Source organism: Panthera pardus, unplaced genomic scaffold, assembly GCF_024362965.1.
Source record: "Panthera pardus isolate Hobbes unplaced genomic scaffold, ASM2436296v1 HiC_scaffold_3, whole genome shotgun sequence".
Taxonomy (NCBI): domain Eukaryota; kingdom Metazoa; phylum Chordata; class Mammalia; order Carnivora; family Felidae; genus Panthera; species Panthera pardus.
In genome coordinates this window covers 10546240-10570298 of record NW_026526876.1, presented here as the reverse complement: position 1 = coordinate 10570298, position 24059 = coordinate 10546240, and the positions used below count along the sequence as shown (strand labels likewise).

At 60.7% G+C, this 24059-nt stretch overlaps 4 protein-coding genes across 5 annotated transcripts; all 4 read left to right on the top strand.

Moving 5' to 3' along the window:
• Positions 1-1753, top strand: LOC109245965 (uncharacterized). The gene is made up of 5 exons (XM_053893235.1): positions 1-596; positions 970-1077; positions 1213-1284; positions 1544-1601; positions 1699-1753. Exons 1-5 carry the CDS (start codon positions 106-108, stop codon positions 1714-1716), a joined length of 747 nt encoding a protein of 248 aa, XP_053749210.1. The 5' UTR covers positions 1-105; the 3' UTR covers positions 1717-1753.
• A 1584-nt stretch (positions 1754-3337) lies between these two features.
• ACAP1 (ArfGAP with coiled-coil, ankyrin repeat and PH domains 1) lies at positions 3338-16754 on the top strand. The gene is given in 25 exon segments (XM_053893234.1): positions 3338-4189; positions 4738-4795; positions 9145-9264; positions 9456-9509; positions 9607-9665; positions 9928-10111; positions 10225-10269; positions 10387-10482; positions 10598-10672; positions 10764-10873; positions 12412-12463; positions 12555-12620; positions 12622-12656; positions 13014-13137; positions 13243-13454; positions 14008-14077; positions 14220-14314; positions 14399-14489; positions 14491-14569; positions 15005-15177; positions 15619-15654; positions 15656-15729; positions 15812-15922; positions 16242-16291; positions 16578-16754. Coding segments are annotated over 25 exon segments (2223 nt in total). The 5' UTR covers positions 3338-4136; the 3' UTR covers positions 16679-16754.
• A 1435-nt stretch (positions 16755-18189) lies between these two features.
• On the top strand, positions 18190-20166 carry KCTD11 (potassium channel tetramerization domain containing 11). Its single transcript, XM_019413619.2, has one exon. It carries the CDS (start codon positions 18247-18249, stop codon positions 18943-18945), a length of 699 nt encoding a protein of 232 aa, XP_019269164.2. The 5' UTR covers positions 18190-18246; the 3' UTR covers positions 18946-20166.
• A 324-nt stretch (positions 20167-20490) lies between these two features.
• TMEM95 (transmembrane protein 95) lies at positions 20491-22423 on the top strand. Of its 2 annotated transcripts, XM_019413616.2 has the most exons (7): positions 20491-20727; positions 20854-20910; positions 21115-21195; positions 21298-21318; positions 21458-21538; positions 21665-21752; positions 21886-22423. In XM_019413616.2, exons 1-7 carry the CDS (start codon positions 20520-20522, stop codon positions 21917-21919), a joined length of 570 nt encoding a protein of 189 aa, XP_019269161.1. In that variant the 5' UTR covers positions 20491-20519; the 3' UTR covers positions 21920-22423. The 2 variants fall into 2 exon arrangements, with proteins under 2 accessions (XP_019269161.1, XP_019269163.1); XM_019413618.2 differs by lacking the exon at positions 21458-21538 and having other exon boundaries at positions 20492-20727.
• The last annotated feature ends 1636 nt before the right edge of the window (positions 22424-24059 follow it).

The window sequence follows — 24059 nt, the reverse complement described above, 5'->3', positions numbered from 1 at the left end:
CCCTCCGCCCAACGCCACGGTGGGGGCGGGGCCTCAGGGCGGGGCTATGAGGAACAAGGAGGCGGGGCGGGGCGGGGCAGCTGAGAGAGGTCCCCGGATGGGGCCATGGAGAAGCCCGAGGCTCTGGGGGCTGCCGGCGGCCGCAGTGGGGAATCCCCGGGAGAGGCGACCAGGGGTGTGTCCGGAGGAATCACGGTCGAGGCAGACGCCGGGCCGCCCTCCAGCGTAGTCCCGTTTCACGGTTCTGGGCCCTCCCTGCACCCCGGGGGAATCGTAACTCGCAGTCCTGAATCTAGCCGGCCCTCCGGGGGCGTAGCAGTCCTCGGTTCCGGACCCAACCAGCACCCTGGGGAGGTTGCGCACCTCGGCACTGGGTCCGGCCCGTACCCAAGCGGATTACATGGCCCCTTCCCTGAAACTAGAGTATCCGGGACCTACAGGCTCGGGTCCGAGGGGTCTGGGGCGTACAACTCCGGACGCAGTCCGCGCTCCAAGTCGACTTGCTTGCACTCCCACAAACCTTGTGAGGACCGGCCCCGGAGCATCCTAAAAAGCAACGGCTCCGTCTTGATGCAGAAATCCCCCATTGCGGAGAAGTAAAGAGTTCAGCTCGGCTGGCACCCGGCTCGGAGCCCGGAGGGAGGGGGTTCGGCACTGGAGGGGGCGGGGCTAGGAGGAAGGGGCGGGGTCCTGAGAACTAGAAGAGAGAGTAGCTGAGGGCTATGGGGTGGGCGGGGGGGGGGGGGGGGGGGGGGGAATCTGAGCTTCCAGGCCTTCGGGAGAGCAGGTACAGGGTAAACGCTGGCTACACCGTGTGTGATTATCATTAGGCGTGACCCCCGCCCTCACTGCTACGCCTCTGAGACTACGAGCGGGTACAAGAAGTTTCTGAATGAAAGAAAGTGGGAGGGCTGTGAGGAGGAGGTCGCTGGAAGTTTTCCTACACCTTTCTGTGTCCTCCTAAGCCAGGAACAAGTCTCAGCGGTGGGACGAAATGAATATCCTAGTCACCTACCACCCTGCTGACAAGGACTATGGATTTATGAAGGTGGATGAACCCAGCACTCCCTACCACAGGTGCTGAGCCCTCAGCCCTAACCTTTTAGCCCAGACCCTTCCTTATTCAAAGGCAGTGGGGGAGGCAGAGAGGCCCCAGGGATTGGATACTTCCAGATGCTTGCCCCTCACCACTGCTTACTCCCTCTTCTGCAGGCTGCAGGACAGTGATGAGGACCTGCCTGGGGCATCCTCTCCCTCGGTGACTCCGGAGGTGCTGGCCAAGAGGTGAGAGTCCTGCCAGAGGTCAGTAGGGATGTGGGGCCTCTTCCTCCCTCCACCCCTGAGCTCTGAGGTCTGAGCCAGGCCTGCTTTTTGGCCACCAAAATGGGAGGCACTACAATTCCCATCTGGACTGACCAAGGCCAAGGTGGGGGAATTAGCCAGCTACATCTACCACCTGCCCCTCCTCGTTCTCTCTGTTTGGTGCCCGCAACCAGTCTCCCTCCTCTTCAGGTTGGCAAAAATGGACAATCTCTATCCCAAGGTCCTCCAGTATGGTGATACCAGAAGTTTGGGAGCTCCGGACCACTTTTCCAAGACACGTGAGATGAGGGGTCGGGATTGAGCAGAAAAGGGAGGCAGAGTGAACCGTCAGCGAGAGCCTGGCCGGAAAGCCAAGCTGTTTACAATGGCCCACAGACTCCAGTGACTTCGTAAACCGCCGAAAGACACATTACGATGAAGGAAAGGTCTTCGAGACTCAGAAAAGTTTTTCCTTCGACGATAATAAGCACAACAACAAAGGAGGCCGTGCCAATACAGGCAGTGACAGTCGGGGCATGATGCTGGACCCAGAGCCCAGGCCTGTGGAGAGAGGCTGGACAGGAGGGCTGGCCAGAGGAGTCAATGATGAGATTGGCCTGGTCACCAGGAACCACATCCGAGAAGCCAAGGGTTAGCTATGGTGGAGCCCCAGGGATTTGTGGGAATTGTAGTCCAGAGTCTTTGCCATACCCTATCTTTCTCAGTGGCCATTGGCCCAGGGCCTTGCTACCTGGGAGGGAGGTAATGGCAGGTGACCCCCAGGGAAGACGGAAGGCGGGTGGGGTGGGGGCCTCATCAGAATAGTCCTCAGGAAGCCCAAGAGAACCGTGGGGGATGGAGAGGTCACTGGGATTTTCTAATACGGGAAGAGGCCGGAGAAGTGAGATGAAAACCCAGGGCTGGAACTTCTCCCCTGTGGAGGGGGCCATAATGGACACCTGGGGGTCCTGGATACCCTAGGTGGCCATAAGACCCAGATGGACTTGGATGATTCGGCAGATTCCCCTGCCTTCAGAAATCAGTGCCGAGCTTCAGCCACCGTCAGGTCAGGCCAGGAAAGTGGTCTGCAACAACGAAAGGAGTATTACATCAAAGGAAGATACCTGAGGAGCTCCCCCCACCCCGAGCTCGAGGAGGACACAGAAGATGAGCGAGAGGAGCAGGACAGTGAGAGCTGGGCCGGGTCAGCCTGGGGCGGGGGCGGAGGGGGGGATGCTGACAACCCCAGACCGATGGGTGCCCCGGCCTTGACCCTGTGGTGTCTCCAGGCTCTGCAAACTTGAGCTGGGTGATGGAGAATCCCATAAGCACTGAGGTCCGTCTGCTGGGCCACCCAGGAAGCCCCATTCAGGATCACAAGGCCACCAAGGACCGCCTGAAAGTGACAGTGACAAAATCGCAACCTGGTGAGGGCACCAGGCCCCAATAGCTGGCTCTTGACAAGCTCCCCTCCCCCCACCCCCCTTCTTTGCATACCAGCGTACCTTCAACAGATGCTAAGAGCGGCCTCGGGCATCCTGGCGTGCAGGCCCACGTTGTACAGAGAGGAACGAGGGAGGCTCAGAAGGGGTTGGGACCCCCTCCAGCTTGGCACTAGCTGTTGGTCCCGCGCCTCCCCCTGATTCCCCTTTGCCCCCACCCCCCTCCAGGTACCGCCCTGTCCTCCAAAGACAATGGGTCCAGATCAGAGTCAGGCTGGTGTCAGTGCCTGGCACCCAAGGGGCTCACCTGGCAAAGGCCAGAAAGCTTGGAGAGGCAGCCTGGCAGCCACCGGAAGTCCCCAAACCAAAACCAAAGCAGACGTGAGCCTGGGCGGGTGGGGGGCAAGGGGGCGGCCTGAACCGGCCCCGGAGAGAGGGCCCGAATGGGTGGGTTCTAGGGAGTTTCAGGGTCACGCGGGCCGGATCTCCTGCCTCCTGCAAGGAAGCCAGTAACCCAGTCATTTCTCCCCAGATGAAACCCTGCGTCTTCAATGGACACAAGAGGGGGAAGCCAAACAATGGAAAACGTAGCCAGCTGGGGATGGGGTGGGTCCCCGCCTCCCCCTGCCCACCGTCCTCGAGGTGGACAATAAAGAAAAGCGCAGGAGTCTGGGTGCTCCGAGTCTGTGGCCCTGCATGGGCCTGCTCAGCCACAGAGGAGAGGGGCGGAGGGAAGGGACGTCTGCATACAGGAAACCACAGCAGGCAGAGGAGCGGAGAAGAAAGCTTGGAACAGCCTGGGGCACTGGACTCAGGGAGGGCCTGGGAGGCCCAGAAGGCCCCCCCACTGCAGCAGGGGGACGGTGGTTGGTGGGACCCCAAAACCACGAATGTACCAATGTCCTCTTTAATTCCTACGACATCTCTGGGCGGGGCGGGTTGGGGGGGGGGGGAGGTTGTCATGCCCATCTTCCAGATGAGGAAACTGAGGAATCAGAGAGCTTGCCCAGGGTCCCACAGTCTCTGAGTGACAGAATCAGGGCTGGAGCCTGTATCTGCCAGTCACCCCCAGCCCCCGGCCCCGCTAAAGGAGAAAAAAGCGGGGAAGGGGACTCTGGTAAGAAGGGGACTGCAGATAGTCTGTGTGGGTGGGGCTGTGGCTTTTCCGCCTGGCCCCGCCTCTGCCCCTCCCAGTACTGCCTGCAAGTGTGAGGTGAGAGCTCCTCCTTGCACATCCCTAACCCTTAGGGAAGGGATTGAGCCCCCTCCCCCCCCCCCAGGCTCTCCCCAGGAGAGGACCCCCCCCCCTCCTCCTCACCAACCCCTCCTGGGGCAGGGAGCGCTTCCCCCTGCAGCCCCCGCCCGTCTGACCCCCCCGTGCAGCGCAGCAAGATGACGGTCAAGCTGGATTTCGAGGAGTGTCTCAAAGACTCACCCCGCTTCCGGTAAGTGTGCGCAGGTCTGGGTGGCAGAGGGGGTGAGGTCCGACCCCCATCCCCAATGGACACACACACGCACACACCCTTCCCCAGGCCAGATGTCCTTCCAGGGAATGAGTCTCAACGGGACAAGATGGAGCTTCTAGGCCATTCGGAGGACATAGTAGCACCTTTCCTATGAACCCCCCAGACTCTGATGCTCTCTGCCCCCTTCACATGCAGAGGGGGCCTCTCTAGCCCCTCTTACCCCCAGAGCGGACACTACCTCCTCGGCTCCTGGTACCCCCCGCCCCTCCCCCAGCACCTGCTGGGGCGGTTAGCAACTTCCTGCCCTCGCCACATCCACCCTCCTTCTGCCCTTCCTGCTCTGGCCTGGGCCCTACTAGCTTTCAGACTACGCGGAGTGAGGGAGGAGGCCAGGGCTTGCGGACAGGTCCCCGACCCCATCAGCCTTTCCTGTCTACGCCCTTACCCCCTCACCCCAGCCCCAGCCCTCCGGGGGTGCACAGACCAGATGGGCCCAAGCTCTGTTCCCGTGACCCCTCTTTTCCCAGAGCCTCTATCGAGCTGGTGGAAGCCGAGGTGTCAGAACTGGAGACCCGGCTGGAAAAGGTGACATGGGCAGGGGACCCAGGATGGGGTAAATATGAGAGGGGCGAGGCCAGGGAGAAAATCGGAGACCACGAAGGAGTTCCAGGGATTTGTGAATGCTAACCGTGCGGGGTCAATACTTTGGGGGCTATAGAGAAGCAGATGGAAGTTCCGCACCCTCAAAGAGCTCGAGGTCCTGGAAGACAAGACTCACTTGGGGGCTTTGCCGGGTCAGCTGTGAGCCCGGGCCTCAGGACCGCAAGACCGCTCTGCCCCCAGGGAGCTCACAGCAGCTTTTGGGAGACAAAGCAGTGAGACACTTAAACACGGGACAGTAGGGCCCTCCGTGGCTACTCTTGATAAAACGTGCACACGCACGTGTGAACACTCCCCGCCCCCTTAGCGGGTTTGGTTTTTCTCCGTAGCATTTACCCCAGTCTCACGTGTTACATACGTATTGGTGCGTGAGCTTTCTACCGCCTGCGTAACAAGTTATGCCGAATTTAGCGACTTAAAACAACACACGTTTGTTGGCGTAGTTTCTGTAGGTCAGGAGTTGGGCGCGGCTCAGGGTCCCACGGGCTGCAGTCCCATCTGAGGCTCAGGGTTTCCTTCCAAGCTCGAGTGGTTGTTGGCCGACGTCAGCTCCTTGCTGCTGCGGGACTGAGACCTTCACCTCCTCGAAGCTGCCCGGTGCCCTGTCATGTGGCCCTGCCCCTAGACAGCTTGCTTCCTCAAGGCCAGCTGGAGGAGCTTTCTAACTTTTTTTTTCATTTTATTTATTTGACAGAGAGAGAGAGAAACACAAGTGGGAGAGAGGGGCAGAGGGAGGGAGAGAGACAAACTCAAGCAGGCTCCACACTCAGTCCAGAGCCCGTGGAGGGGCTTGATCCCGTGACACTGGGATCATGACCTGAGCTGAAATCAAAGAGTCAGAAGCTTAACCGACTGAGCCACCCAGGCACCCCAGTGACAAATTAACATATATTTTTTAATTAAACTGTTGTCCTTTGAGTTAATTGCAGACTCACAAGAAGTCACAAGATGATAGAGGTCCCATGTACCCATCGCCCAGCTTCCCCCAATGGTGGCATTTGGGGTAATGCTGGTACTTTACCAAAAAGCAGGAAATTGACGTGGTCATGGTACAATGACTGTCTGTGGACCTTACCTGGATTTTACCTGTTTTGCATATACAGTTGACTTTTGAACAACATGAACATTAGGGGCACTGACCCCCCCCCCCAGCACAGTCGAAAATTTACATATAATTCTTAAATCCCCAAAGACTTTACTGATAGCCTGCCACCGACCAGAAGCCTTACCGATAACGTAAACGGTTAATTCACACGTATTTTATGTGATATGTGTATCGTATGCTGTCTATACAATAAAGGGAGCTAAAAGAAAGAAAGTGTTATTAGGAAAATCATAAGGGGGCTCCTGGGTGGCTCAGTCGGTTAAGCGTCTGACTTGGGCTCAGGTCATGATCTCACAGTTCATGAGTTCGATCCCCACGTCGGGCCCTGTGCTGACAGCTCAGAGCCTGGAGCCTGCTTCAGGTTCTGTGTCTCCCTCCCTCCCTCTCTCTCTCTCTCTGCCCCTCCTCCACTCACACTCTGTCTCTCTCTTTCTCTCAAAAATAAATAAACATTAAAAAAAAATACTCATAAGGAAGAGGGACACCTGGCTGGTTCAGTCACTGGAGTGCGTGACTCTTAATCTCAGGGTCATGAGTTCAAGCTCCACGTTGGGTGTAGAGTTAAATACGTACATACATACATAATTAAATTTTTAAAAAATCAGGGGTGCCTGGATGGCTCAGTTAGGTAAGTGTCCAACCCTGAATTTGGCTCAGGTCATGATCCCAGGGTCATGGGATCGAGCCCCCATGCCGGGCTCAGACCTAAATGTGGAGCCTGCTTGAGATTCTCTCTCACCGTCTCCGCCCCTCCCTCCCTCCCTCACACACCCGGACACGCACGCACTCTCTGTGTCTAAAAGAAAGAAAAAAAAGCACAAGCGAGAGAAGATAACATTTACTGTACTGTATTTATCACAAAAAGTCCACTTCTTCATGGACCAGCGCGGTTCAAACCCCTGCTGTGCGAGGGTCGACTGTCCTTTTTTTTCAAAACAAAACAAAACAAAGTCTGTGTGTGCCATTCAACGGCGCTCTGTCACATGCCAGCATCTCGTTCAAGCCCTTAAACTCACCGCAAGGAGCTCTTGAGATTCCCTCCCCTGCCTGCTCTGATCCGCTCATCCGTTCTCCTTCTCCGGACGTTTGTCATTGCTACAATGTTACTTGAAGCCATACGCTGTGTGACCTCTCAAGATTAGCCTTTTTTGTCCTTGTTCTCTCTCGGAATAACGCCCCTGAAGTTCGTTCGGTTTGCTACACGTTAGTACAAGTAGTTCACGTGTGGATAGTTCCTCCCTGGCGCGGCTCAGTGCTACTCCATTGCATGGACCCCCGATGAGGCTGAGTTGTGGTTAGTTTCCTGATGGTGGCTGACCCTGTCAGTCACCTTCAGGTGAAGCCATACCTCCTGCAGCCTTCGCGAGCCCTAGGAAGTGTTTTCCAGTTTTCAAAAACCCACTGAGAACCCACGCGGCCCAAGTTCTCTTGAGCCCCCTCTGCCCAGGATTTTTCCACAGAGGTTCCCTGGTGGTCTCCTGTCCCCGGGGCCTGACCTGAGGGGCTCCACAGACACTTGTTCCATCCCTGCTGGGGTGACTCAGGCCAGAGCCGAGTCGTGTCACCTCAGGATGTAATGCGGTGACTGGTGACCGAAGATAACAAGGGCCAGAGGTCAGGAGATCTCACTTTGGTTTCTGACTCAGCCACCTGGCCCTACCAGAGGGACCCTGCTCAGGCCTGTCAGCTGTCCCCTTGTTTCTTTTATTTATGTATTTAATTAATTGATTAATTTTAACATTTGTTTATTTTGGGGAGACAGAGCATGAGCGGGGGAGGGGGCAGAGAGGGACAGAGACACAGACTCTGAAGCAGGCTCCGGGCTCTGAGCCACCAGCACAGAGGCCGATGCTCAAACTTGTGAACCATGAGATCATGACCTGAGCGGAAGTCGGAGGCTCAACCGACTGAGCCCCCCCCCCCCCAGGCGCCCCAACTGTCCCTTGTTTCTCAAGCCTCCTCAGTTTGTCAGTCGAAGGCGCCAGACAAAATGGGCCCTGGGAACACCCCAACGTGCTATCCTTGTCCTGGTCTGTTCCTGTTCATGAGGAAATTGCTCAGTGAGCCCAGAATGGGAAAACTCCTGACAGTAAAGACTGCTAGAATTTATTTATTTATTTAAAAAAAAATTTTTTTTAATGATTACTTATTTTTTGACAGACAGAGAGACAGAGCATGAGCTGGGGAGGGGCAGAGAGAGTGGGAGACACAGAATCCGAAGCAGGCTCCGGGCTCTGAGCTGTCAGCACAGAGCCCGACGCGGGGCCCCGGACCCACAAACCGCGAGATCATGGCCTGAGCCGAAGTCGGACGCTTAACCGACTGAGCCACCCAGGCGCCCTTAGACTGCTAGAATTTTTTTTTTTTTTTAATTTTTTTTCAACGTTTTTTATTTATTTTTGGGACAGAGAGAGACAGAGCATGAACGGGGGAGGGGCAGAGAGAGAGGGAGACACAGAATCGGAAACAGGCTCCAGGCTCCGAGCCATCAGCCCAGAGCCCGACGCGGGGCTCGAACTCACAGACCGCGAGATCGTGACCTGGCCGAAGTCGGACGCTTAACCGACTGCGCCACCCAGGCGCCCCTAGAATTTTTTTTTTTTAATTTTTTTTTTTAACGTTTATTTATTTTTGAGACAGAGAGAGAGAGAGACAGAGCATGAACGGGGGAGGGGCAGAGAGAGGGAGACACAGAATCGGAAGCAGGCTCCAGGCTCCCAGCCATCAGCCCAGAGCCCGACGTGGGGCTCGAAGTCCCCGACCGCGAGATCGTGACCAGGCGCCCCAAGACTGCTAGAACTTAAGGCCACCCAGGCAGCACGTTCACCCTGTGAGGCAGACAGTTGCATGAGGAACTGGAGTTTCTGGAAAGCTCTGGATCCAGGCAGCCAGGTCAGGGCAGGGAGGGATATGTGGAAGTGGACGCAGAAAGACGGGTTGGAGCCAGCTGACACTGGCTTCGGTGACAGGCCGGGAGGACTTTTCTTCCAGGCACAGAGCAGTGCGAGCAAAGCAGCAGAGGTGAGAAAGCGGCAGCTGTGTGTTCGCAACTGGAAGTACTGGGCTGGGCCGCAGAGTTGCTTGGGCGAGGCTGGGAAGGAAGGGAGAGGGAGGGGGGGCTGCTGTGAGGGGGTCACACAACTCCCTGCTCCCCCCTGTTGCTTCTTAGCTCCTCAAGCTGGGTAACGGCCTTCTGGAAAGTGGCCGCCATTACCTTGCGGCCGGCCGCACCTTCATTGCTGGCATTTGTGACCTGGCCCGTCTGGGTCCTCCCGAGCCCATGATGGCGGTATGTAGGGGGCCCCCTCCTGCCCCCCGGAGCAGGCTGGGTGGGGGGCCTGGAATGCAGAGATCCTCTGGGAGGGGAGGGGAGGGGAGGGTCGGCCTGGGGTCTGCAGGGCCTGGGCCAGAGCGGGGCTCGTCCGGAGATGGCGGCCCAGCTGCCCCACGCCTGCTCTCTCTCTGACTCTCCGTGCCCAGGAGTGTCTGGACAAATTCACCGAGAGCCTCAGCCACAAGCTGGACAGCCATGCGGTGAGCGGAAGCGGGTGGGGCTGGGGCTGGGCTGGGGGAGCCCTGGGCTGTCTGCGGCCTGACCCTCACCTGCCAGTGTCTGCTCCCCTCCCCGCAGGAGCTGTTGGACGCTACCCAGCACACCCTGCAGCAGCAAATCCAAACCCTGGTCAAGGAGTGAGTGTGGGGGGGGACCCGGTCCTCCGTCCCTCGTCCCGTTACCACGGGGGCCTCCTTCGAGGCAGGAGCCGTGCGGTTGGGGGTTTCGGGTGGCCTGACAGCTGTCCCCCATCCCGACACCTCCTCGGAGGCCCGTCCGGAAGGCCGCGAGCGGGCCTCCACCGGGAACTACTCCGCCGGGGACCATTCTGCTGGGCCGGGGTTGGGGGGGGGTCCAGGAGGGGTACCCGTGGTTGTGTGTTGTCCTTCCATCCCGCAGGGGTCTCCGGGCTTTCCGAGAGGCTCGCCGGGATTTCTGGAAGGGGGCTGAGAGCCTGGAGGCTGCTCTCATCCACAATGCCGAGGTCCCCCGGCGCCGGGCCCAGGAGGCCGAAGAGGCCGGAGCCGCTTTGAAGACTGCGCGGGCCGGGTACCGGGGACGAGCACTGGACTACGCCCTGCAGGTGACCGCCCGGCCTGTCCCGCAGGACCCCTCGGGGCTGGAGAGGCCCCGGTGGGCGGTGGGCGGGGGCGCTGTGTTTTCGAGACTCACCTGACGTCTTTCGGGGGCCCTCAGATCAACGTGATCGAGGACAAGAGGAAGTTTGACATCATGGAGTTTGTGAGTTGGGGGGGGGGCGGCAAGTGCCACGTGACGAGGAGCCTGCTGGGCGGAGGGAAGAGGGAAAGACAGGAGGGTCCCTCGTCACCTCTGCGCCCGGCCCACCCTGTCGCCCAGGTGCTGCGTCTGGTGGAGGCCCAGGCTACCCATTTCCAGCAGGGCCACGAGGAGCTGGGCAGGCTGGCCCAGTATCGCAGGGACCTGGGTGCCCAGGTGGGGCTGCGGAGAGCGGGCGGTAGCGGAGGGAGGGGGGCGCTCCAAGATGCCTCTCCTGGCCCGGTTCAGGAGAGGGGGCTGGGGACATCTGAAACGCCCCTCCCGTGCCCAGTTGCACCAGCTGGTCCTGAATTCGGCTCGCGAGAGGAGGGACATGGAACAGAGGCACGTGCTGCTGAAGCAGAAGGTGAGGGTCCCCCCGCCCGCAGGGGGGTGCGCGGGGCCCTGCGCCCCAGCCTCTGCCTGTCAGCTGCCCGGGGACCCTCCTGTGCCCCCAGGAGCTGGGCGGGGAGGAGCCAGAACCCAGCCTAAAGGAGGGGCCTGGCGGCCTGGTCATGGAAGGACACCTCTTCAAACGGGCCAGCAACGCATTTAAGACGTGGAGCAGGTGAGGAGAGGACCCCCAGTCACCCACACCCGCTCAGGTAAATGTTTCCTGAGTGGTTTGGTGTGCTAAGCGCAGTGAGAAAACAGACAACACCCGCCGCCTTCGGGGAATTTCTGTTCCATCAGCAAAGACACACGGTAAACACGACAGTGAGTTATGTTACGTTACAAGGTGAGAGCGGCATCGGAGAAAAATAATAAAGCAGGGGATGCAGAGAGCTGCGGGAGGTTGCAGTTTTAAATTAAAAAAAAAATTTTTTTTGATGTTTGTATTTGAGAGAGACAGAGCGTGAGCGGGGGAGGGGCAGAGAGCTTGGGAGACACAGAATCCCAAGCAGGCTCCAGGCTCCCAGCCGTCAGCACAGAGCCCGACGCGGGGCTCGAACTCCCAGACCGCGAGATCATGACCTGAGCCGAAGTCGGAAGCTTAACCGACTGAGCCCTCCAGGGGCCCCGGGGTTGCAGTTTTAAAGAGGGTGGTCAGGAAAGGCTTCATGAGAAGGTGACTTCTGAGTGAAGACTTGAAAGGTATCTGGGGGGAGAATGTTCTAGGCGGAAGGAGGAGCCAGTGCGAAGGCCCTTGAAAAGCCCAGGGCATTGGAGAAACAGAGAGGGCACTTGGGCGCGGATGCGGGAGGGAGGAAGAAGCGGTCGGAGGTACATTCGTTGCTCACAGAGACGTGAGCCACGATAGGGCCTTGTCGGCTTCCGTAGGGACTTAGGAGCCGCGACAGGTGTGGGGCAGGGGTGTCACCTGCTCTGACTCCGCTCCTTCCCCTTCCAGGGCCACTGCCAGCCCATGCAGGATATTTGTGCAAAGTAGAAAGTTGAACCCCTTCCGTAAGAAACTTCCATCTGTCAAAAAGTTGTGGCAATAGACTTGGGGCGCCTGGCCGGCTCAGTCAGTAGAGCACGCAACCCTTGGTCTCTGGGGTTGTGAGTTCCAGCCCCATGCTGGGTGTAGCGACTATTTAAAAATATATTGCAGAGGAGCCTGGGGGGGCTCAGTCGGTTAAGCATCCGGGTTCAGCTCAGGTCATGATCTCACGGTTCAGGGGTTCGAGCCCCATGTCAGGCTCTGTGCTGACGGCTCAGAGCCTGGAGCCTGCTTTGGATTCCGTGTCTCCCTCTCTCTCTGCCCCTCCCCTGCTCTCTCTCTTTCTCTCTCTCAAAACAAATAAGCTTAAAAGTATATATAGAAATATATATACCGTACACATTTTAAAAATTGGCACATTTTAAAAATTGGAGCCGTAGACCAGTTTTATTGGAAAAGCATTTTACTGCCATCTGCTGGAAAGTTGTCTTCCCAAATGTATCCAATCTGGGTTGTTGGAGATGTGAACAGCCCCGCCCTTCTGGGTCCTGACCTGCACGGCTTCCGCGGCCCTGTTCTGGAGCATCTGACTGGATGGGACGGTCAGCCCAACCCTCCCAGCCGGATCCTTACGGGGCAGAGGGTGCAGCCTCTGTGCTGTTTCTGTCTCGAGCTCGTCCCAGGGCTGCCCGTGTCCACAACTCTCTTTCCACCTCCTTCAGACGCTGGTTCACTATTCAGAGCAACCAACTGGTTTATCAGAAGAAGTACAAGGTAGGGAGACGCGTCCTGGCTGCCCCGGGCCCAGGGACGCTCCGCCCTGGCTGCAGCCGGCTGGCTGGCCCTCACCACCGTCCCGTTCCAGGACCCTGTGACTGTGGTGGTTGACGACCTTCGTCTCTGCACCGTGAAGCTCTGCCCTGACTCGGAAAAGGCGGTTTTGCTTTGAGGTGGTGTCCCCGAGCAAGTGAGTGCAGACGTGGGGGGTGATGCCCCTGATGCAGCTAAACCTTTACCGACAGGAAGGCAGGCCAATCGCAGGGCGTCTTGGGGGCCCCTGTGTAGCACCAGGCATTAACGCTTTGGTGGCTGGATTGGGGGGCAGCCTGGGGGGGGGAGGGCGCCTTTAGGGCAGGGGATGGGGTGACCGGGGATATTTAGAAAGATGGGACCAACTGGTGCCCAATCTCTATCCGGCTGGTATCTCGTATCTCTTTACGGCGGGTACCAGTTGAATGGCAGGTGAACATCAGCCCGCCTGTCCCCCCACGCGGCTCCCCCGGCCTCAGAAGCCTCCCCCGCCCCACTCTCCCCTCCTGCCCAGGTCCTGCTTCCTGCAGGCCGACTCGGAGCGCCTCCTGCAGCTGTGGGTCAACGCCGTGCAGAGCAGTATAGCCACGGCCTTCAGCCAGGCCCGCCTCGACGACGGCCCCTGGGGGCCAGGCCAGGTGCCTTAACAGGAGGGTGCGGGGGCCCGGCTGCCCAGGGAGACGAGGCACCCCTTCCCCAGGCCCCATGGCCACTCTGTCTCCCCCCGCCCCCGTCTCCCCCAGGGCTCAGGACCCCTGGCCGTGGGCTCCTCCGCCACGCTGGGCTGTGGAGGAACCGCCAGGGGACGGGAATCCGGCGGTGCTGGGCACGTGGCAGCCCAGGTGCAGAGCGTGGACGGCAACGCCCAGTGCTGTGACTGCCGAGAGCCAGCCCCCGAGTGGGCCAGCATCAACCTTGGTGTCACCCTCTGCATCCAGTGCTCCGGCATCCACAGGTCACTACCCATGACCCGAGCGCCGGGGGCTGCTCTCCTTCTGGCTGCGGGTGGTGGGGGGGTTGGAAGGGGGGGGTTGGAAGGGGGGGGGTTGGGAGGGGGCGGGATTGAGCCCATCACACAGACCCCTCCCTCCCACCCTGTCCCGGCTTCCTTTCTTAGATCCTGGCCGGCCCTGGGCACAGGGTCCTGGTCTGGCCAGAGATGCTTAGTGGCTTGACCGTGGGGTCAGAGGTCTTGAGGGTAGGGGAGCCGCTGGAGAGCAGAGAGAGAAGAGGTCACTAGGCCCCAGCAAGTCTATGAGGCCCTCCGCCCGGGTCAGCCTGGCGGAAGGAGGGGAGCGGCAGGGCGAGAGGAGGGAAACTGAAGGCCCTGAACGTGAAATGTAGGAGGGCGAAGCGGGACGGTGAGCAGAGCAAGGCCACGTGGCCCGCTGCCCTGCCCCCACCTGGCCAGCACCTCTGCTGCAGGGGGGCCCTGCCTCCAAGTCCTCCTGGGGAGCCGCGGCTGCTGCCACCCCACAAGGGGCCTGACCCCCGCTCTGGCCCTCCAGGAGCCTTGGAGTTCATTTCTCCAAAGTCCGGTCCCTGACCCTTGACTCGTGGGAACCAGAGCTGGTGAAGGTGACTGGGGGGGGGGGGGGCTCCTGATGGGAAGGGGGACTGGGGGGGGGCTGAGTCCAGGGGCTGCAGGGCCCTGAGGACTCAGACACTCACCCCTCCCCTCCACCTGTCTGTCTCCGCCTCTGCCTGGGCCCACCCGAAGCTCATGTGCGAGCTGGGGAACGTGGTCGTCAACCGGATCTATGAGGCCCGGGTGGAGGCCATGGCCGTGAAGAAACCCGGGCCCAGCTGCTCCCGGTGAGGTTGGGGTGTGTGTGGGGGGCTGCCCGCTGTGGGGAAGGAGGGAAGACGGTCCCCTCCTTCCCCACCACACTCTCACAGGCAGGAGAAGGAGGCCTGGATTCATGCCAAATACGTGGAAAAGAAGTTCCTGACCAAGCTTCCGGAGATTCGAGGGCGGAGAGGTGGCCGGGGGCCCCCCCAGGGGGCAGCCTCCCGTGCCCCCAAAGCCTTCCGTCCGGCCCCAGCCCGGGAGCTTCAGATCCAGGCCAGGTAGAGGGCTGCTGGGGCATCGACTGAGCCCGGCCGTGTGCCCCGTGAGGAGGGCAGAGTACGGAGGCCCGAGCCTTCCCCCCGCCAGTACTGGGGGGTGGGGGAGGGGGCAGACCACAGCAGCACTGGTTTTACCAGGCAAGAGTTGGGGGTTAAGGGAAGAATGGGAAGGAGTGTAGGGCTGGGAATAGGCTGCCGAGGGTGAGTGATGCTTGAGCTGGAGGAGGTGGTTGGACAGGGAGAGGCGAGGGACGCTGTCGATCCCCCCTGCCCTAGGGACCCCACACACACGTGCACCTCCCACCCCGCACCATCCCGCCTGCACCTCCTACCGAAGTCCCCAGCGTCCTGAAGGCCCTCCCAGAACTGAGAAAGGACCTGTCCCATTAGAGCACCTGCGAACTGTGCTGAGGGTCTCTTCCCACCCCCTAGCAGAGCCCCCCTCTGATGACCTGGGCGCCCTCCACCCTGGGGCCCTGCTGTTTCGAGCTGCTGGGCATCCTCCCTCCCTGCCCACCATGGCTGATGCCCTTGCCCACGGAGCTGACGTCAACTGGGTCAACGGGGGTCAGGAGAATGCCACTCCGCTGATCCAGGCCACGGCTGCTGTGAGTCCTGCCCACTGCCCCACCCCCACCGTTAGGCTCCTTCTCTCCCATTCCCACGGGGAGTCTGAGCCCTGCTCCTACCCCTCCTCCCACCCTGGAGAGAGTGATAATGATAACCCACAGACACTGGGTTGCGAAGGGTGTGTGATTTGGGGGCAGACAACCTGGGTTTGAATCTAAGCTCCCACCGCTTACAATTGTGAACCTCTCTGCGCCTCAGTTTGCCCACCTGCGAAATAGGGATAGCATACCTCATGTGAGGCTGGACTGCGGCTTTAACACATGACCTACTGTAAAAAGCTAGGGCAGAGCCTGACCCAGCCGAACCCTTACACTCCTGGCTCCCCTACCCCACCCTCTCAGCTGATCCCATCCTGAAGTATCTTTGGCCTGCTTCTGAAGATGCCACCTTCTCTCCCCGCTTGCAACTTCTCGCTGCAGAATTCTCTTCTGGCCTGTGAGTTTCTCCTCCAGAACGGGTGCGAACGTGAACCAAACGGACAACCACGGCCGGGGGCCGCTTCACCATGCGACCATTCTCGGCCACACGGGGTAGGGGCCGCGGGGATGACGGCTGTGGCAAAGAAGGCTCGGGTAGGCAGAGTGGCCGGCTGACCCTCGCTGTCCTTTCTAGGCTGGCCTGCCTGTTCCTGAAACGGGGGGCCGACCTGGGAGCCCTGGACTCAGAAGGCAAGGACCCGCTGACCATCGCCATGGAAACAGCCAACGCTGACATCGTCACCCTGTGAGGAGGCCTGCGGGGTGGGGCTGGAGCTTGCCCAGCCCACTCGGGGCTAACGCCCGGACGGCCTGGGCCAGCTAGCTCCGGGACTCTGCTGGAGAAGTGCCCCCAGCGTAGATTGGGGCGTGGAGTAGGAAGGGGGCCGGGTAGGGTCCAGGGATGGTGAGTTCGTCCTGAGTGAGGGACGTCGATGTTGTTGAACGCCTTTAAGCACTGGACCCTGGGGCAGCAGATGAATTAAACCACCCAGCTTACACGATGGGAAGTCCCAGTGGGGGGAGCGAAGCAAAAGTCATTCATACGTTCATTGCTTCCCCTTCAGGCTACGATTGGCAAAGATGAGGGAGGCCGAAGCGGCTCAGGGCCAGGCAGGTAACGTGCCCCCCCGCCCCCGCCCCACACTGTAATTCTGGGCTTCTGGCCCCCGAAGCCCGGTCCCCGTCGCGCCCAGCTGCACTGATTAATGTCATACTTTTGCAACAAATCTGTGGGGGGCGCAGCTGGTGCGCCGGGTCCTCGGAACAAAACGGAGAACCCGCGAGGGCGCTGCGCGTCGGCGCTGCTGTCCCTCCGGCCACGCCGCCAGCGCGCCCGCGGGTCCCCTCACCCCCACCCCGCGCTCGGCCGCGCCCGCCCAGCCCTCCCTCCCCCCACCCAGGAGACGAGACGTATCTGGACATCTTCCGCGACTTCTCCCTCATGGCGTCGGACGACCCGGAGAAGCTGAGCCGGCGTAGCCACGACCTCCACACTCTTTGATCCCAGGCCTTCGTGGGCCCGCGCCCCCAGTCCCCTCTCCCCGGCCCCTCGGTCAATAAAGCCGCCGTGCTTTGCGCTTCCCGTCGTGGTTCTTTGGCAGGGCGCCGCCTTCGGGCCGGGCCGGGGACTGGGCGCCGCGGCTGCCAGGGTGCGCGGGCGGTTGGGGTTTGCGAGCTCGAGTCACGCGAGGGGCGCCTTCCGGACAAACCAGTGGTAGCTTCGGCCGCAGCCCTGGCGCCGGGCGGCTCCGAGGCGGGGCTCTCGGGCTCGGGCGACGTGGCCAGACGAGTCCGGCCGGGGAGAGGCCGCCCGCGTGGGCTGGGGGCCGGCCTTCCGTAGGGGGGGGTAGCTGGCGTCGGGCCGGGACGGAGAGGCTGGCCTCGGCCACCCCGGCTAGGAGGCATCCCCGGAATGCGGCGGCTCAGCACCCGCCCCCTCGGGAATTCCCTGCGGGAGCGAGCGGGGAGGGCACCGCCTCCAAGCCGGGGACCGCCGGGCCTGGGGGCCCTCGGCGAGCTGCGGACGTGAGGCCCGGCACATCTGCGGGGCCTGCGGGGCGGACGCGGCCGCATCCGGAGCGACGCACCTGAGTCACCCTGCGGACCCCACCCCCGCCCGCGTCCGCCCGCGTCCGCCCGTGTCCGCTCGTCCAGCCCGTCCGCCCCGTCTCTCCGGTTCCAGACTCTCGGCTCCCACCTCCGCCCGGGCCGCGCGAGCCGGGCGGGGGCGGGGGGCGGGGCGCCAAGGGGGCGGGGCTGTCTCTTAAAGGGCTCCCAGCCCGCTGCCCTTAGGCCACTTCCTGGGGGCGGAGAGGACTTCGGCGGCTGCGGCGACACCCGTGCAGGCGGCGGCGCCCGGGTCCCGAGAGCACCGGGCGGCTTCCCTCAGAGTCCTCCGGCGCGCCCGGCTCGCTCTGAGCGTGCGCCCTCGCTCCCCAGCGGATCCGGAGCCGCTCCGCCGCCAGCTGCGTTCAGCCCCGCCTCCGTCGCCAGAGACCCGCGCCGAAGCCAGGCCCTGCCGGGCCTCCGACTGGCCCCCGGCGCCGTGCGCGGACTCGCCCGCGGCGACAGCCATCGACCCGAGAACTCGGAGGCTGGGTCCTTCCGAGGGTGGGCCCGTGCTCGCCACCGTCACCTGCTGGCTGGACTCCGGAAACCCGCTGTCTGAAGACCGCAGAAGAGATTTGCCGACCCACCGCCCTGCATCGAATGCGTCTGGGCCGAAAGCTCCCTTCCCTCTCTGGCTTCTGTTCCTTTCGGCCGGCCGTGTCTGTGCCCGGAAACCATCCCCCACTACCAACGTAGCTGGGGTGAGCCCTAAATCTTCCTGCCTTGTGTTCCGACCCGTGCATCCAACCCCGAGAGAGTCTGAACGAACCTTAGGACCCAGTTCTGCCCACGCCCGCGGTGTTTGCGTTTTCTTCTCTGTCGGTGTCTCCTGTACTCCCCAAAATTTCGCCTCCTCCTGTGCCCTCTTCGCCCCCCTCTTTTGGGGGCCCTGTGACCCTGAATGTGGGGGGCACACTCTATTCCACCACTTTGGAGACCCTGACTCGCTTCCCAGACTCCATGCTGGGGGCCATGTTTAGGGCGGGCACCCCCATCCCCCCCAACCTCAACCCCCAGGGAGGTGGCCACTACTTCATCGACAGAGATGGCAAGGCCTTCCGGCACATCCTCAATTTCCTGCGGCTGGGCCGCCTGGACCTGCCCCGTGGCTATGGGGAGACGGCCCTGCTCAGGGCAGAGGCGGACTTCTACCAGATCCAGCCCCTCCTGGATGCCCTGCGGGAACTGGAGGCCTCTCGGGGGACCCCCGTGCCCACAGCTGCCCTGCTCCATGCCGATGTAGACGCCAGCCCCCGCCTGGTGCACTTCTCCGCTCGCCGGGGCCCACACCACTATGAGCTGAGCTCTGTGCAGGTGGACACGTTCCGAGCCAACATCTTCTGCACCGACCCCGAGTGCCTGGGCGCCATGCGGGCCCGATTTGGTGTGGCCGGTGAGGACAGGGCAGAGGGAGGCCCTCACTTTCGTCTGGAGTGGGCCCCCTGTCCCGCAGAGCTCCCTGAGGTGGAGTATAGGAGACTGGGGCTACAGCCTCTGTGGACTGGGGGGCCGGGGGAGCTGCGGGAGGTGGTGGGCACGCCGGGCTTCCTGGAGGAGGTGCTGCGGGTGGCTCTGGAGCACGGCTTCCGCCTAGACTCCGTCTTCCCTGACCCCGAGGACCTGCTCAACTCCCGATCTCTGCGCTTTGTGAGGCACTGAAAACGCGGCCCTCCCGTCTGCCTGGGAGGGGGAGAGAACGGACAGCAAAGAGAATGAGAGACTCCCCCGCCACCACCACCACCTCCGAAGCCTCTTCTTAGCTCTGCCTCTGGAGCTGTGAGGGTCAGGGCTGCACCTTGACTGGAGCCCAGATGTGGGCAGGAGCTCCCGAACCTGAGCCGTGCAAAGGGTCTGGCTCGGTGCTAATCCTGGGAGGGGCGGGGAAGATCCCCTGGCTTGCTCTTGCCCGAGGCTGGGGGCCTGCAGTGTCTCCCCGTTGGAGCTCAGGATTCAAGGGTCTAGAGAAATAGGGACACCTCTCTGCCCAGGCTAGGCCTCGCAGAACCCTGGGGGGGACTGAAGAGTGGGAGAAAGGAGGACTTTGAACTGCTCTGATGTGGTCTCCTGGACCGTGGCTTCTCCTGCGGCTGGATGGCCTGGCCAGGCCTGACCGAAGACAGACCGGAACATTCTGGAATATGGGAAGGGGGATCCTTTGCTCTGTCTCAAGTCACCTCCTGAGGGAGACAGAAAGGCCACACCCCACCCCACGGTGGCCTAAGGGAGCTAGGAGAATCCCCATTTGCTATGGGGCTGGAGCCCCACACTCTAGAAAGCCAAGTTTTTAAAGGACCCTCCATTGGTGGTGGAGCTGGCCTTTGGGAAGAGGGTGGCATCTTCTTGGGCCTTGGCCTTACTGCCTTCATGTGTGCACGCGTGTCAGCCAGAGTGTCTGAGCGACGTCTGGGCCTCTCACATCCAGGCTCCCGTCCGTGTGACAGTCTCCCCGTGGTCTCTGCCTGTGCAGGCCTGTTTGGGGTTGCCCAGCAACTGCTTTGGCGCTGGGTACGTCTGCCGTATGGGTGTGAGTAGATTGAGAATTAGTAGTTGAATCACGAGGGGGGGTGTGTGTGTGCGTGCACACACGTGTGTTCGCCTCCCCGCGTAGGCACGAGGGGCCTGTGGAGGCCTGGGTCGCCAGGGGCTTCCTGGTGAAAGGTAAGAGAAGTCACTGGGCCCCGCCGGCCCTTGGAGGCCTGTGTAGAACTCTTGGTTGCTAAGGCAACCGTGGGCAGGTTGCTAGGAGAGAGCTGGGAAGGCCCAAGGCGGCCCAGGGCAGAGGGGAGATGAACAGAGGAGGCCGGGAGGGTTGGGTGGGGGAGGATGTGGTTTCTGGGTCCCCGAGGGATGGGATCCTCACGCACGAGTTCTTCATGGCGGGAGGCGAGGGGGGGGGGGGGGCGGACTCACTCGCTGTTTATCGCGGGTCACAAACTTACAAGAAGAAAAATAAAATTGCTTTTTGGAACCTCAAACTTGTAAAGGCTGCTGCTGAGGGCCAGGGTGGGGGTGGGGGGCACTGCCCCCTTTGCAGCAGAAGCCCTGCGTTCTCTGCCCAGTCTTCTTCTGGCCCCCAGTTCCTTGGGCCCCTGCTTTGCCCTAGCCAGAGATGGAGCGGTGGTGCTGTTCCAGAATGCTCTAGAACCCCGAACCCCGGCTGTCCGGAACAGTCTAGAACCTCCGGGCAAAGGGTTGGATCCAGGATCGAAGCATTCCAGGCCTTCCCAGCCTACATGGGGCCAGCCTCCCTGTGCCACCCGCTAGCGGGCCTCATGTGGACGCTGGCACTAGGTGGGGTCTTCCTGGCAACCGCCCAGGCCTGTGTCCTCTGTCACCTCTCAGACCGTGACCTGTCGGGCCGCCTGGCTCGACTCTGCAACCAGGTGGAGGCTCGGTGGGAGACCTGTGAGGCCTCCTGGACCTTCCCGGCCTTTGCCTTAGGTAGGATCAGACATCCAGGGCCCGGCCCGGCAGCATGTGGCTTCCCAGCTGAGCCCCTCGGCCACCACCTGAGTCCCCAGCACTGGGAAAGTCAGGAAAGTCACAGGTCCTTGCCTGTCTCCACAGATGAGGTGTCCACGAACAAAGTCATAGAGAAGACTCACAGAGTCCTGAGGGTCATGGGTGAGATCAAGGGCGAAGGCATGACCTAGGGGCTTGGATGGGCACCAGGGAGGGGGATAGGAGGAGGGGCCTGGGGAGGCAGGGAAGGGTGCAAGGCAGGTGGAGATGACAGGAAGGTGTAGCGGGGAGGTGCTGGGTGAAGCGTGGGAGGTGCGCCTGCCCTGGGGAGGCCCTGGGCAATACAGCTGCCCTCTGTCTCCCCAGAGATCAAAGGGTCTCCCTCCTCACTCCCTTTATATTGGCAATGGCTGCAAAAGGTCAAGTTTCCCGAATACACCAGGGAAGGTACTGACGCGGGCAGGGACCAGGTACACCCGGGCTGTCCGGTGAAGGGGTGTGTGGCTGAGTGTCTCCTCTCCCCCCACCCCTCCTTGTCTCTGGTTTCAGCTTTCTGTGCTCCCGCCTGCCGTGAGTAGAAAAGGGAAGGGGTAGGTGAGGACGGGGGACCCGAGGAGAGCCTGGCGGTGGTCCCGGAGGGAGTGGGGTACTCTGGAAGGTGGGAGCCGGGACTCCCCCGCCCCAGCTCTGGCCCGGCTGTCTCCTGCAGGGGGCAGCACCGTCCTGTACAACTGTTCCACCTGCCAGGGCTTTGCCGTGCACTGCTGGCCTCTAAAGCGCTGCCTCCCAGGTTCGGCTCCCCGCCCTCGCCTCACCCCTGCTCAGATCTCTGAGCTCGGGCTCCCCCCCGCCCCGCCCCGCCACAAGGACAAGCGAGGTCCCCAGGATCACTCACTGCTTCCTGGGTTCCCTGCAGGAAGTCACGATCTTCGGGAAGCCAGGATTCTGCTCCTCTCTGTGTTCATAACTGTCCTGCTCCTGGGCGTTCTGAGCCTCGTGGTGGAGTGAGTGGGCAGATGGCGGGTGTGGCCTCGCCACCCTTGACCCCCCAGCACCTTCTACCACCGTCCCTGTGCCCTCTCCTCCCGGCTGCCTGCCCTGCCCCTCTCAGGCCCCCCATTCTCTGTGTCCCCTCAGGTCCAGACACTTCAAAGCAAAAAGTGACATGTGAAGACAGCCTCCCAGCCCCCACATCCTTTGGAAGGGACCCGCCAGCCCCTCACTTCCAATCCCAAAGGCTCAGCCTTCCAGACCCTAAACCCAGCCGCCTCCGTGATCCCAGTGCAGATGTCCTCCAGGGGCCCAGGCACCCACAGCTGGAAAGTTCCTCCCCTCCGGCCCTCAACTAATCAGCCAGAAGCAGTCACTGATTCCAGGAAAATGGCTACAGGAGGAAAGAACCCCTTACACACACACACACACACCGCCGCCCCCACACCCCCTTCTGCCTGTTCTCGGAAAGCGGGGGCTGTTTGCCCCAGAAGCTGCTCTTGGCCCTCCTCTGACTGATTGGGAATCCGGGAAGGAGGGTTCTGGAAAACTCCCTCCCTTTAGAGTGGCGACCACATCAGTCAGCCTGCTGGCATGCTATCCCTCCATTTAACATTGTGAAGCCTTGGCCTCCCACAGAGGCCTCCCTCCTGCCAAGATCAAGTAAACCTGCTTTTCAGTGGCCTCCGCCCGGGCCTGGCCTCTGTCTACAACTGGGCGGAGGGGGCACGGGAGACTCGGTGTAGCACAACAGTTCTCAACTGGGTGGGGCGTGGATGTCACACCCCAAGAGACGTTCGGCAACATCTGGAGACATTTTCTATTGCTTCGATCGGGGGATGTGCTACTGACATTTAGTGGGTACACACGAGCACCTTATGATGCTGCCGGCACCTTATGATGAACGTGGGCGTCCTCTGCGACACAGAGGTGATCTGCCCGACACCTCCGTCGTGTGTGGTTCAGAGACCCTGGCGCTTAGTCCGCTGGCTATCAGGAGCTTGGGGTTGGGTAGATGGACGAGGAAACATAAAGAGAGGCCTGTCGCCAACCCCAAGTCTCCGTCGGAGGGGCTGGGCCTGGAAGGGATCCTGACACACACCTAGCCCGGTGGTTTTCAAACTGGGTATCTAGAGGCTCCAGGGCAAAGGTTCTCATCCGGCTGCACATCGAAGTCACCTGGGCCTTAGGTCCAGAGATTGTGAATTTAGTGGTGTGAAGGGGGGCCTCAGTGAATCTAACTTGCAACCAGCCAGGGCTAGAACCATTGTTTTTGGGGTGTCCATAAGGGTCCTGGGGATGGGGAGGGTGCCTACTCCTTCTAGGAAAGTACGTTCGATATTATTTTACACATTCTCGTCCAATCCTTTCATTTTATACCAAAAGGAAGGAAGAAAAGGAGGAGGGAGGACGGAAGGAGGGAGGAAGGAAGGAGGGAAGGAAAGAAGAAGGAAGGAAGGAAGGACAAAGGAAGGAAGGAGGAAGGAAGGAAGGAAGGAAGGAAGGATGAAGGAAGGAAAGAAGGAAGGAAGGACGAAGGAAGGAGGAAGGAAGGAAGGAGGGAGGAAGGAAGGAGGGAAGGAAAGAGGAAGGAAGGAAGGAAGGAAGGACAAAGGAAGGAAGGGGGAAGGAAGGAAGGAAGGAAGGAAGGAAGGATGAAGGAAGGAAAGAAGGAAGGAAGGACGAAGGAAGGAGGAAGGAAGGAAGGAGGGAGGAAGGAAGGAGGGAAGGAAAGAGGAAGGAAGGAAGGAAGGAAGGAAGGACAAAGGAAGGAAGGAGGAAGGAAGGAAGGAAGGAAGGGGGAAGGAAGGAGGAAGGAAGGAAGGAAGGAAGGAAGAAGGAAGGAAGGAAGGAAGGAAGAAGGAAGGACAAAGGAAGGAAGGAGGAAGGAAGGAAGGGGGAAGGAAGGAAGGAAGGATGAAGGAAGGAAAGAAGGAAGGAAGGACGAAGGAAGGACGAAGGAAGGAAGGAGGGAGGAAGGAAGGAGGGAAGGAAAGAGGAAGGAAAGAAGGACAAAGGAAGGAAGGAGGAAGGAAGGAAGGGGGAAGGAAGGAGGGAGGAAGGAAGGAAGGGGGAAGGAAGGAAGGAAGGAAGGGGGAAGGAAGGAGGGAGGAAGGAAGGAAGGGGGAAGGAAGGAAGGAAGAAGGAAGGAAGGAAGGACAAAGGAAGGAAGGAGGAAGGAAGGAAGGGGGAAGGAAGGAAGGACGAAGGAAGGAAAGAAGGAAGGAAGGATGAAGGAAGGAGGAAGGAAGGAAGCAAGGAAAAAGACCCGAAGATCATATGCCAAGTTCTTACAACCTGCCCAAGATCATACAACAAGT